At 37.9% G+C, this 12,733-nt stretch overlaps 1 protein-coding gene across 2 annotated transcripts in view; it reads left to right on the top strand.

Moving 5' to 3' along the window:
- LOC109035280 (uncharacterized) overlaps window positions 1-12,733 on the top strand; it is a 250,496-nt gene that overhangs the window by 17,803 nt on the left and 219,960 nt on the right. For both annotated transcript variants that reach the window (XM_072302795.1, XM_072302794.1), the window contains exon 3: window positions 2,058-2,483. In XM_072302795.1, the coding sequence (XP_072158896.1) occupies window positions 2,058-2,483 (426 nt within the window). The remainder of the gene's footprint in view (window positions 1-2,057; window positions 2,484-12,733) is intronic.

The following is a 12,733-nucleotide window of genomic DNA, read 5'->3' as shown; positions in this document are numbered from 1 at the left end:
TCAGTTACATAATTTATTAGGGTAGTATCGCAACATTTAGGTTAGTTACCTAATTTATTGGGGTGCTACCACAATTATTAATTGGGGTGCTACCACAATTATTAATTGGGGTACTACCACAATTATTAATTGGGGTACTACCACAATTAATTGGAAATGTCCAAATCATCCAAAAACCTCGTGCTCTTTTTTTCCGTAGACGTAGGTGTTAACATTTATTTTGCACATTGTATTGATCGGAGAGATAAAGACTTCAGAGTATTTTCTCAGTTTCAGCTTGATGTTGGTTGATTTCTTTTTGCTGAACTCAGTCCAGGCAGATTTTCCTCCGTAATATACACGATTAAATAAGATAAAACATTAAAAAAAGGGGGGGGGGAAGGAAAACAGGACAAATAATAACTACTCTAATATTATGTTCAAATGAAATAGATAATTTTGAGTAAGGCACTTAGTAAAAAAAAAAACCCTTTACAATCCCAAAATTTGTTTGATACATAATTATTGTAGGCATTCAGCCAAAAACCAAGCAGATCTGTGACTGGTAGTTGTTGGTTGGGTACCTTCGTACCTTATTCCATTGAGCTGAATCGGCCCTGTAAGGTTTCAGCCTCATAGCGACAAGCTGTCCCAAATGTGTCTCTTTTTTTTTGATTGACGTGAATTGGCTGCGACCACGTGATAGAGGCAACAAATAATCTAATTAAGCAGTGAAGCGACTCTTCTTGTGTACTTTCGTCCTATAAACATGTTAGTGAGTTAAAGGATCAGTTGCTTGTAACACAATTAATTTAAAAGTTGCATTTTAAAATTGATCTTTTAAGGGGCAGTTTCAGCTGGAAAAAGTGACGAAGTTGATTCAATTCATCTGATATGTTAGTTTGTAAAATCAATCGAGTGTCAATTGGACTCAATTTTGCAACAAGAAACTACAATTTCTCTCCCATACATAAAAACATCCATCCATAGGGAATTTAATAACGCATAAGTTGTCTCTAAAATGAGCCAGAAATTGTAGCTTCTAGTTGCAAAATCTGGTCCTATTTATTAGTGCCAAAAGTTAGGAAATTTCATTTAGAATATCAGGGAAAATCAGGAAAAACAGGATAATCCAATATCAAGTAGTATACACTAATGGCGTGGCGTGCTTTGCGATATATCGATTGATCTGCCATTTAAACCTATTGAAATGGATCGATAAACAGGGCGTTTGCAACGAACACCTTAATAATCGATTCTTTACGATAGGTTCAAATGAGGAAGTATCGATAATCGATCATTGACGCCTCGCCTCTGGTAGACACCCAGTTCTGCCGTGCTAAGAAAAAACGCCGTACGAACATTCGAGAGTTGCCAAGTTTCCTTCGATAAAAACCCAATTTACTGAGAAACTTTTGAATATTATTTTCCAACATTTTCAGACAATTCACTGGAAAAAAAACGCATTGGATCTAGAGTCCAGACTCTTGAAAACATTGACAAGAAAAAATACTCTTGATTCAATCGGATTTTTGCTTAAGCCAATAGAAGATCCGCTCAAATTAAGAGGCTTGGTTCTTGATTTAAGCAAAAATCCGATTGAATCAAGAGTATTTTTTTCTTGTCGATGTTTTTAAGAGTCTGGACTCTAGATCCAATGTGTTTTTTTCCCCCAGTGTTTTGTAATATCTGAAAATTTCAAGGAAAAGTGTGCATGAATATAGTCAGAAATACATGTTTTTTCAAGGGAAATTTGGTAACTCTCGAATGTTCATACGGCGCACTGGTAAAAAAAGTAGCTTGGATCAAGAGTCCAGACTCCTAAAAACATTGACAAGTAAAAATACTCTTGATTCAATCGGATTTTTCCTTGAATCGAAGAGCCAAGCCTCTTGATATAAGCGGATTTCCATTCAAAATTAAGAGTATTTTTTCTTGTCAATGTTTTTAAGAGCCTGGACCCTAGATCCAAGCTACTTTTTTTACCAGTGCGTTCCTCCTTAATACGGCAGAGTTTGGGTAGACTGACTCCCTTGACCCCGGAGGACCGAATGACCAGCCCTATTTCCGGATTCCAGAAAAATCCACGTCCAGATCTTCCATCGTCTCGGCTTCCTCATGGGGGTCGACCAGCCTGGAGGGGGCGGCGGAGCCCCCGAGCCTCATCGTGGTCGGGGCCAAGGAGATCCCCGTCCGCAACGTGGCCGAAGAGCAGCGGCGGCGGTTCCCCCCCGCGAAGCGGTCCCCCCGCTCGAACCTCTCGGGGTACTCCGGGGGGTCGGATTCGGACCTGGACGTTTCCTCCCTGGTCTCGGATGGGGTCGTCTCGCCGCCGCCCGGGTTCGTGGCGTCGCCGCCCGCCCACCCCGGGACCGAAGGCTGGTACGCGCAGTACCGGCAGGAGTCCTTCCACCGGGCCAGCACAACCAGCTCCAGCAGTCGATGCAGTAGCGACAGCGCCGCGCCCGCCCGAAAGTTCGACTCCTACATCACCTTGATCAGAGGTAATTCCTTTGTTTTGTCTCGGGGACGGTTGTGGAGCTTTCTTATTTTATCGCACCTTATTGTTCTTGCACCAATTACTGTTTTTGAAGATTTCGGGTACTCGTGGGGTTCTCTGAAGGGCTGGAATATCTGGGGGGTTGTTTTGAGATTTCAGTGACCACGAAAGGCATTTTGGCGGGGAAAAGTTCGACTCCTATATCACCTTGATCAGAGGTAATTCCTTTGTTTTGTCTCGGGGACGGTTGTGGAGTTTTCTTGTTTTACCGCACCTCATTGTTCTTGCACCAATTAATGTCAGGGTTGCCACAGTCTGGAAAACCGGGAAATGTCAGGGAATTTTAAAAAGGGAAAATTGGGAAATGTCAGGGAAAATGACGAAAACATCAGGGAAAATTTTGTTAAATCCCCTTCTTTTGCTTTCTAGAATGGGTTTGAGATTTTGGAAAAGAAATTTTGCCTGAAAACTATTTCCAATTATGCCATCTTAACCATCCTTCACATCTTCAATTGTCAGGGAATTTCACCAAAATGTGTCGAGGAAATTAGGGAAATGTTAGGGAATTTAATTTTCTAAATTCTGTGGCAGCCCTGTATTTTGCCGCACCTAATTTTTGTTGCACCAATTGCTGTTTTTGAAGATTTCGGGTACTCGGGGGTTTTCTAAAGGGCTGGAATATCGGGGGGATTGATTTGAGATTTTCAGCGACCGTGAAAACATGTGGAAAGCATTTTGGCGGGAAAAAGTTCCACTCCTATATCACGTTGATCAAAGGTAATTTCTTTTGGTTTATCTCTGTGGCGGTTATGACTTTGCTTGCTTTTTATCGCACTTCATTCAATGTTGCACCAAATACTGTTTTTAAAAACTTCAAGCTCCAAGGAAGGTTTCTTACAAGGGTTGAAAATCTGGGATTTGTAGCGACCGTGAAAATATATGAAAATCACTTTGGTGGGAAAAAGTTTGATTCCTGTATTTCGTTGATCAGAGGTAATTTCTTTTGATTTGTACCGGGACGGTCAATGATTTACTTGCTCTTATCGCTCTTCATTTATTGTTGCTCTAGATCGATTGGAAAAAATGTTGGCTCATATTGACGTATAAAAGCGTGCCACAAACATGTTTGGACAAAACACTCCCAAAATTGTCGAGCGAATTGCTAATCAGATGTGATATCATTAATATTTTTTTCTCTGTGGATCTCTTCCCCAACGGCTTTAAGTTTTTGCCTTATTGTTAGTCTCTCAAAGAGAGAAGCATTACTGACACTTCCGTGTCACATTTTTCTGATGTTCTGCAAGTTATCTTTGTGGCCATTAAGTACTGTCACATTCATCTCCTTCTAGTACAGAAAAACGAACATAAATCAATGAGAGTGTCTGCATGCACTGCTTTCAAGCACAGACATGAAGTGCATGTCTTACGGGGTCGCTTTGATAACTAGCAATGAGCCCAGTAGATCAATAAGTATACACAATTACACATGTAGAGCCGTGGAGTGCACATGCGGTTGAAGCCCATCAATTTAAAGTGATGTCATATCTGTTGATAGCCTGATAAGTGTTGATCTTGTCAGGGCGGATTTACTCGTTTTAAAATGCAGCTCTCCGTCGCTTGCACATTTCGTGACGAACGAGGAGTTTTTACCTGGAAAATGTCTGTCAATAATCATCAATCAGAAATCCTACGTTATTATTTTAAGCCTTTACGTCCGTTCGTGTTAAAGTTTTCTCGTTGCCGTCAAAGCAAAGCAATTGTTTTTCTCTAATTTCTGCATGTATCCGTTAATTTTCCGATCAACCGTCGCAAATAATTGAAAATGCCATTAAATTGTAACAATAGACCGTTTCAGCAAGGACGATGTCATGAGCTATTTTTGCTTTGGTTCTCGTTCCATCTGTTAGCTTATCTTCTTGAGTCGTGCGGGCGGTAGCTGACTGTGGTGATTTTAGCGATTTTAACGTTGCTTATTAATATTTATTCCATGTTCGATCGGTGACTGGAAGAACCGAAACAAAAGAAATGCATAAACTTGAATGGTCCCGATCGGTATCTCCCCATTATTGTACCTGCACAGCATCCATCGCTATAGGTTCATCTCAAATGCGTACTGCAATACTGCATCTTGGCAAACAACAAGACAATTTATTGACAGTCCTGCAGTTCAGAGCTAATCTTGACCTGAAATTTTTGATCCAATATTCTCGTGGATACCAGAATGAGGTCATCAGTAGACAAATATAAAAAATACACAACAATTTCGGCCGAATTCGGGGAAATAAACTAAATTAAGATTCTACCTGTATTCTTATTCTCCTTTTTCCATCGCGGTTAATGGAAACATTGGTGTAATTCAACTTTAAAAATGACAATAACGCATTTTCGATGGTTCACTGGAAAAAAAAAACACACTAGATCTAGAGTCCAGACTCTTCAAAACATCGACAAGAAAAAGGACTCTTGATTCAATCAAAGTTAAGCTTAAATCAAGAACCAAGCCGCTTAATTTGAGCGAATTTCTTTTTGATGGAAGCAAAAATCTAATTGAATCAAGAGTATTTTTTCTTGTCAATGTTTTCAAGAGTCTGGACTCCAGATCCAATGTGTTTTTTTCCAGTGTTGGCACTTTGATTAAGAGGTCATGGAGACATAGGTCCCAGCTTTAAGCGGAAGGCAACGTTTCACTTATGTTCTTTGACTTAATAGTTCCGACGTCAGAGAAAAACGAACCCGCTAACGAGGTGGATCAATATGGCTGTTGAATGTTCTCAGCTCATTCGCAACTTTCCGTGGCGCATTAAGCTCTACCCCGGAAGCCCCTCGTAAGATTTTTGTTCGAGTGAAAGGGCTCGTCGGCGCGTGTCAGAAACCGGGCTCGTGTAACGGATGCAGAACGGCACGAAAATAGATATAAGTTTCAAGTTCCCCGGGAAAAATAACAAAGCTCAGATAAAGATCGGAAGTTGTAATAGTTCAAACTTTTTGCAGAGCCTGCGAACGCCGTGTCCCGTCGCGTCGCTTAGTGGGTCGAGTCAATAGGAGAGCTCGGACAAAATTTGGAAACTTTAAATGCTTACAACTCCGTTTATAGTCCAGTCAATCTAGCTTTTTACCTCGGACAAATTAGCACAAACTTTTCCTTTGGTATATAGGGTCTCTAGGTACCCAATAAGACAGAAAAAAAAGTTTACCAAAAAATTCCACCGGGAAAGTGGTCAAATCGCAGTTTTTCAAAATGGCGGCTTACGGCAATTTTCAAAGAGGACGTACATACGGATTTCCCTTTATAACTCAAAAATAATGCGTCAAACCAAAAAAATTTGGCATTAGTTTGAAAGATCATAAAATTTTGATTAAGAATCATATACAAAACTTAGGCTTTTCTTATTTTTTTCTTTCCGAATTTTAATATTTAAAAACAACAACCGGCAAAATCTGCTGAAAATTCACGATTTCTCGCGTTCTTGACCAATTTTAGGTCAAAATAATTAATTTAAGGTTAAAAACAACGGCACCACTGAAAAGTACCCTAAATTTTACATAAGTATACCCATTCATTTTACCTTTTCATCTTATATGACCTCATTGTGAGACGAATCATTCAAAAGCATGAAGTCAATATTCAACTACAAATTCAGCTGTTTTTCTCCGTTTCCAGCGCTTTTGATCAATTATTTTTCGACAAAAGTATAACTTATATATACTTTTTAGAAAGGTAATGAAATTTGCAAGACAAATAATACCCTGGTTTTCATTTAAATTTTACAACATGTACCTGAAAAGCGTATTTAAGGGAATTACGCTAAAAACTGATTTCTCTAGAAATTTCAGAATTTCAACGATTTTCGGCTTTTTGACAGCTGGAAACTGAGGATCTGATTCAACGACGGTAATCATCGTTTAGAACATAAAATTTCCAACAAATTGCATACCTGAAATTACTGGTTTGAATTTTTTAAAGAGGGTTAGATATGGCGTTAAAGTTGTCTATTGGAAAATCCGGCTGCTCGGTTACGAACCACTTTCTTAACATATACTCAAAATTTTTAAGTTTAGTAATTTTTGTTTGAAGTAAATTTTATGGTACCAATGTAATAGCACATGGAAGTTAAAAATATGTCCATGAATAAATTTTTTAAGGTATTTAAGTGTACTTAGAAGCCAATTTTTGAGACGGTGAAAATTTACAAATTATTGAATAATAAGGCTTTTTCTCAGGTTTTTGTGGTTTTTCATGGCTGCAAACAATTTTTTTCATCAAACCATGGTAATCATCAAAAAGCTGATAAAATTTTATGTAAGAAATGTACCTTTATTTGAATTTTGGCGTCTCTCGTGAAAATGCGGAGGCAATGTTGAAAAAAATTGCAATTTGCCCGAAAAAAATTTTCCCGCGATTTTTCTTATTTTTTACGTGTTAAAAGGAGTTTAAGAAAAAAAAACAAGGTAAGAAATGAAAAGTTCATAAAATTTTCTATAAGATAGGGCTAGTGAAGTTTGCCGTAAAGTCTTTTTGAGGGGTCCTAGCACTGAATTTTGGTTTAAAAAAAGTTAAAAAAAAAATTGATGAAATTTAATTTTTTAGTTATTTTTGAGATTTTATCGCTTTAAAATGAGCTTTAAAGTTAAAATGAATGATGTAACTGAAAAGGACGTTAAATTTCGGTCTAGAAAAGTGTGTTCAACATCCTTTCAAGTAATTATATTTGCCGGTAGGATAATTTCTTCTGGGATCAAAACTGACGCTTTTCTGAAAAAAGTCCATTTTTAGCTCCATTTTTCTAATTTTTAAGCATTTTAGAGGGGTCTGATCAAAAAATCACTGTAACCACGTGAAAGTACATAAAATTTACAATAAGATTAGGTACCTTGTTTCAAAAATTTCGATATTTTTTGTGTTTGACACGGCTTTATTTAAAATTGTCAAAAATGGCAATATTTACAGAAAGTTGATTTTCTATGCTAAGCACCATTCCTTTATTGGATTGGGTTGTATAATGAAGGCAGCTCGGGGAGCGGGTCTTTTTGCGTTGGAGGAATCAATACTAAAACTAATAATTATAATAAATTCAATACAACATTGAAAGTTTGGAACCTTTGGGCGGTCAACTCTAGCGAAAGCGCAAATAAGGATTAAAACGCGAGTACAGGTACGCGGGAAGGGGATGTCAACAGGGGAGACGGGTAGCACCTGTGCTTTAGGTGACGTAACACAGGCTTGTGTCACTTTATGCCCGGCTTTTCTTTAGAATGAAAAGTTCATTAATTGAAAGTTTACCGACCTGCCTCCTGTCGTCTGCTTTTCGATCGCTACGAGAAAGGAATCGAACTCAATCTTAATTCAACGGGTGAGTAAAATCAAAGTATTGAATCTACTTCTACATTTTTCTAAAATCTGTATTGTGTTATAATAAGTCCAGAATGAACCTTTCAATATATTCAATAAGTATGCGGGCCTGCTTGCCTGTGTTGTTTACTAAATAAGATGCGAGATCTGGTTCACCGAGATCAGGAAACTTGTTGCTAAAGCCAATTGTAAATCAATGAAACATGATAGCAAAAAGGAAGCGGAAAATGAAGATAATTAGTACTTAATTCAAATAGTCCTTTCCGAAATTGCTTAACTGATGTAAGAATGAAAAATTCCCCTCTCTTTCCTTCACCGGATTATCAATCAATCTATCAATGCAACAGGGAAACAATGAATCGATTCTGATGCTTAGTAAAAGAGAATAGGTAAGGGTTTTCGAGAACTCGTTGGCTTTGAATCTCAACTAAGAACTTAAAGTAATGACATATTGTGAGGAAGTAAATTTTCAAAACAACTTGGGTATGAAAGTTTAAAAGGCCGTTTTCTCTGGAATTGCCTTTATAATTTTGTTGCATCTTAGAGAGTAGGTATTCTTCGCTGAGGTAAAATAGTGCGTGTCATCCTCAGCTTATGAGAGCATTTTTAAAAGAATTTTCGCGGTAATGTGATTTGTAAGAACCCAAATCATTTTAAACTGTTCGAACATATTTGGAATGACAAGTTTTGCTTGCCACTCACTGCTGCTTGACGCGCGCATTTCATATCCCGGATGTATAATGAACAATCTTACGCCAAGCTCTTTGTCGAGCTCGTTGGAGTATCGGTCAGTGCGCTCGTCTCCTATGTGGGAGACCCGAGTCCAACTCCCGCCGGCGGCATTTTTTTAATACGCCTCAAGCATATTTTTCTCATTCCTACGAATTTTTTAAGTATTCCTGCTATCTACACTGTAAGAACTGCACTTCTAATATTAAATTAAACGGTTTATTTACGAAACAGCTCAATTGTCAAGAGACTGACATCGCACTCGTTCTCCTCCATATGAGTTGCATTTGGCTACTCTCGCTTGCGTTTACTACTCTCATCAGGTGACCAGTTCACAATTGGATCGCGTGTAGCAAAAAGAAACCAGCGCGATTACAGCGTTTTCAAAATTGTGCAACTTCTTCCTTACTTTTAAAAATAAGTCGATAAACAGGTATGTTACAAATTAAGGCCGCCATCTTTTTTCCGCCATCTTCTTGCCGACATCTTGAATTTTGATTTTGACTACAATTAATATCAAATTCAAAATGTACAGGTCAAAATACCAGGGTATACTGAGTTTCATGAAAATCCGGCGATAAACAAGTAGTTTCCAAATTATGGGCGCCATCTTTAATTTTTAAAAATTATGGCCACCACCTTCTTCCCGCCATCTTTGATTTCAATTCTGGTTAGAACCAACACCGAATTCAAATTCTCTAGGTCAAAATATAGGGTTTTACTAAGTTTCATGCAAATCAGTCGATAAACAGGTATCTAACAAATTACTGCCGCCATCTTCTTTTCCGCCATCTTGAATTTTGATTCAGACTGAAAGTAACGTCAAATTCGAATTTCCTAGGTCGATATACTGGGATACACCAAATTTCATGAAAATCTGCCGACAAATAGGTGTTTTGCAGTTTTCTTCTTAGAATCTTTAACTGCGATAGTCTAAACGGTGAACGAATCAGATAAGGCCCCCCCCCCCCGGGTCCACCATCCCTCTAAGTGCTTCTCCCTTTACTATGTACCATGGCTATCAAATTAATAACAACATTTATTTCAAAAATAGTCGAATATTCGGGAAAAAGGTTCACACTGATCGAAATTCCAGCCAAAATTTACAAAAAGTAAAAAATGTCAAATTTGACACCATTCCATAAAGGCCCTATAAAGGTCTTTAACCTTCAGTTAAATTTTGATGTAATATGTGTTTTCAAAAGAAAATTTCATGCTCTTTCCAATGGTACCAACAGTTTTGAGAGAAAAAATTCTTTCATTGCTGTATCTTAAAAGTTACAAACCAAACTTGAAATTTCAAGAAAATTCTAGTCTTTTTTTTCGGTGTCTGACCTCGTAGCTCGGCACCAACAAGTCAAAATTAAAAAAACTAATATATATTCGTGAGCAAAATTTTATACTCTAAAAAAACGACAGGAATGATTTTTTTCACTGGATGCACTAGAATCACGCAAAATCGGGAAAACGGTGACGAAGTCAACAATCAATTTATCCGTTATTTCAGACGGCCGCCATTTTGTCATACGCAATTTTGACTGTGTTCCCGAGGGGGGCTAATGGTAAACTTTTTTTTGGGGGCTCTAGACATGTTTTGGAGCGCTTTAAAACACAAGAGAAGTTTGTGCTAATTTGTCCGAGGTTAGACCCTTTTTTTGGCTAGATTGACTGGACTATTATATAAAACTTCAAGGTTCTAAAAGTGGCTCTACTTGTTTCCTCGTGAAATTTTCCTCTAGAAGCACCCCTTATAAGTCAGAACGTGACGAAATGAAAATAAAAATTCGCAGTTTTGGTAAAAAATTTCATGTCCGACCTCTCTAATTGACTCGATCCATTGTGCGGCGTCGCCATCGATTCGATCGATTCACGAGTTTTTCGATCAATTCATTTCAATCGAATCCATACCCTCCGCTTCGTCGAATCTATACCTTACGCTTCGAAAGGGTTCGTGGATCAAATGAACTTCGCTTTGCAATTAGGAACTACAATGTCTGACTTCGTTTAGAAACAACGTATATACCTTCGTTAGTTTTCTTATGCACAGAAGAGTTTTTACAAATGAGCCAGAAATTGTAGTACCAAATAGCAAAATGTAGTCCAAATGATCAAGCCATTACATTGCTGAGCAACGAGGGAGCCTTCACGTGAAAGCCGCTTCACTTGCATACTTTTACTTGAAATTATTTATAAAAATGTGTAAATGAAGAGAAGGAAATTAGTTGGATTTTATGTAATGTTTTATCATTTGAAATGACGGTAATTCCAACTAACTTTACAAAAACTTCAAAATCATAAGTTGAAAACCGCTGCTGACGCCGCAAATTTGAATTATTTTAAGTCAAACACAGTGCGGCCGGCGCGCAGCGCGGAGCTGGCGTGCTTGGCGCGAAAGGCAGTAGCGCCTTACAAGTCTGCAGGATGCTTCATGCATTGCGCGTATACCACGGTGCGCGCTCAAGTCGTTGAAAAGTCATATTTGCAACTATTGGGCCAACAAAGGCAAGCAGAACAATACTGTCAAACATTTGGATTTTTCTAAAATTTTCCATTTAATATTTCCTCTTGCAGCTAGAAATTAATATTTTACATATCTTGATGTATATTTCGCAGGCCATTGATCAAATCAGGCATTAGGTACATCAAATGTCCAGACTGATAATCAGATTTTTGACAGTTTATGAATTTAGGGACGGACCCTTAGAAGAAAAGGCATGTAACCCTCTAACACCCTCCAGCGGGTTGCCACTGGATAGGGAAAATCTGGAAACTCAGAAAACTTAAAGAAACCAATCCCAAATTTCTGTGATTCCTCAGCTCCAGGAAAATTGATTTTCTTAAGGGAATTGAGGAAACGAGGATAGCTATGATGAAATTAGAAAAATAAAACTTCTTGTTTTACGAATTTCTCGAAGTTAAACATTTTCGTATCATATCAGAGCAATTTAGAATCCCCTCATTTCTCCCCGCCTCTGCGAGCGTTGTAAACAGGTGAAGCAATAGTTAATTTCGGAGATTAACCAGAGACAAAATTTTTCCGGGATTTCGCACTCGCCCACTGGCCATGTAAGCAGTGTAGAGTGAGAAGAGAGTTAATTTCAAGAATCAACACTATTTTCCGGCTGAGTGATGTTTTACGAGCAAATTTGTTCGTGTGAAAAGCGACGAAAATTTAAATACCTTTTCCATTGACCATAGAGTAAAAGCAATAATCTTAATACAACGCATTACACGCGCGTTCTTTCATCCAATTTTATCCGGGACACGGTGGTTACATCGGAAATCACCCATTTGAGCTTCACTGGAAAAAAAAAAAAAAAAAAAAACACATTGGATCTAGAGTCGAGACTCTTGAAAACATTAATTGACAAGAAAAAACACTCTTGATTCAATCGGATTTTTGTTTGAATCAAAACGAAATTCGCTTAAATTAAGAGGCTTGGTTCTTGATTTAAGCTAGATTCTGATTGAATCAAGAGTACTTTTTCTTGTCGACGTTTTTAAGAGTCTGGACTCTAGATCCAATGTGTTTTTTTTTCCAGTGCACTACACGTTCTTTCATCCAATTTTATCCGGGACACAGTGGTTGCATCGGAAATCACCCATTTGAGCTTAAAAGGGGAAGTAGCATTTCTTTGTGTCGTCAATCCAAACTTCCCGTTTGCGGAAAAATTAACGTCTACTCGAGTCGAAGAAGATTCTCTATCCTGAATTAATTTCTGTATTCTTTGCGATGAAATTATTTTTTCAGTGCACTGAATCTTTTTTGAGTCTATACGGTGTCTAGGACCTGAAAAAAACACCCCGGGAATCACGGCGGGATTCATCAGGAATTTAAGCATATCCGGAAAAATCAGGAAATTCGGATAATAGAGAATTTGCAGGTGTCTAAATTTTGATGAATTTCGTGTTTAAGTGGAAACTACTGAGTAAACTGAGGACGAGGATACCCTTGGTTCATGAATTGAACGATTATTCGAGAAGATATAAAAAATTATCTAATCTGCTAAAATACGTGTGTTGAAATGGGAAATGCCGCCAGATGACGTCACTAGGCGGTGCATTTTCTCACATTTAAATCTATTTTTATACTATCCCTCATATATCAGAAAAAAATTATAAAAAAAACTGTGAAATCAGCTCTTTAAGCACTTTCAGACGAAGCTTTACAAAAT

Source organism: Bemisia tabaci, chromosome 7, assembly GCF_918797505.1.
Source record: "Bemisia tabaci chromosome 7, PGI_BMITA_v3".
Classification (NCBI taxonomy): domain Eukaryota; kingdom Metazoa; phylum Arthropoda; class Insecta; order Hemiptera; family Aleyrodidae; genus Bemisia; species Bemisia tabaci.
The sequence above is the reverse complement of the archived record's forward strand: the minus strand, read 5'-3'. Positions and strand labels throughout refer to the sequence as shown.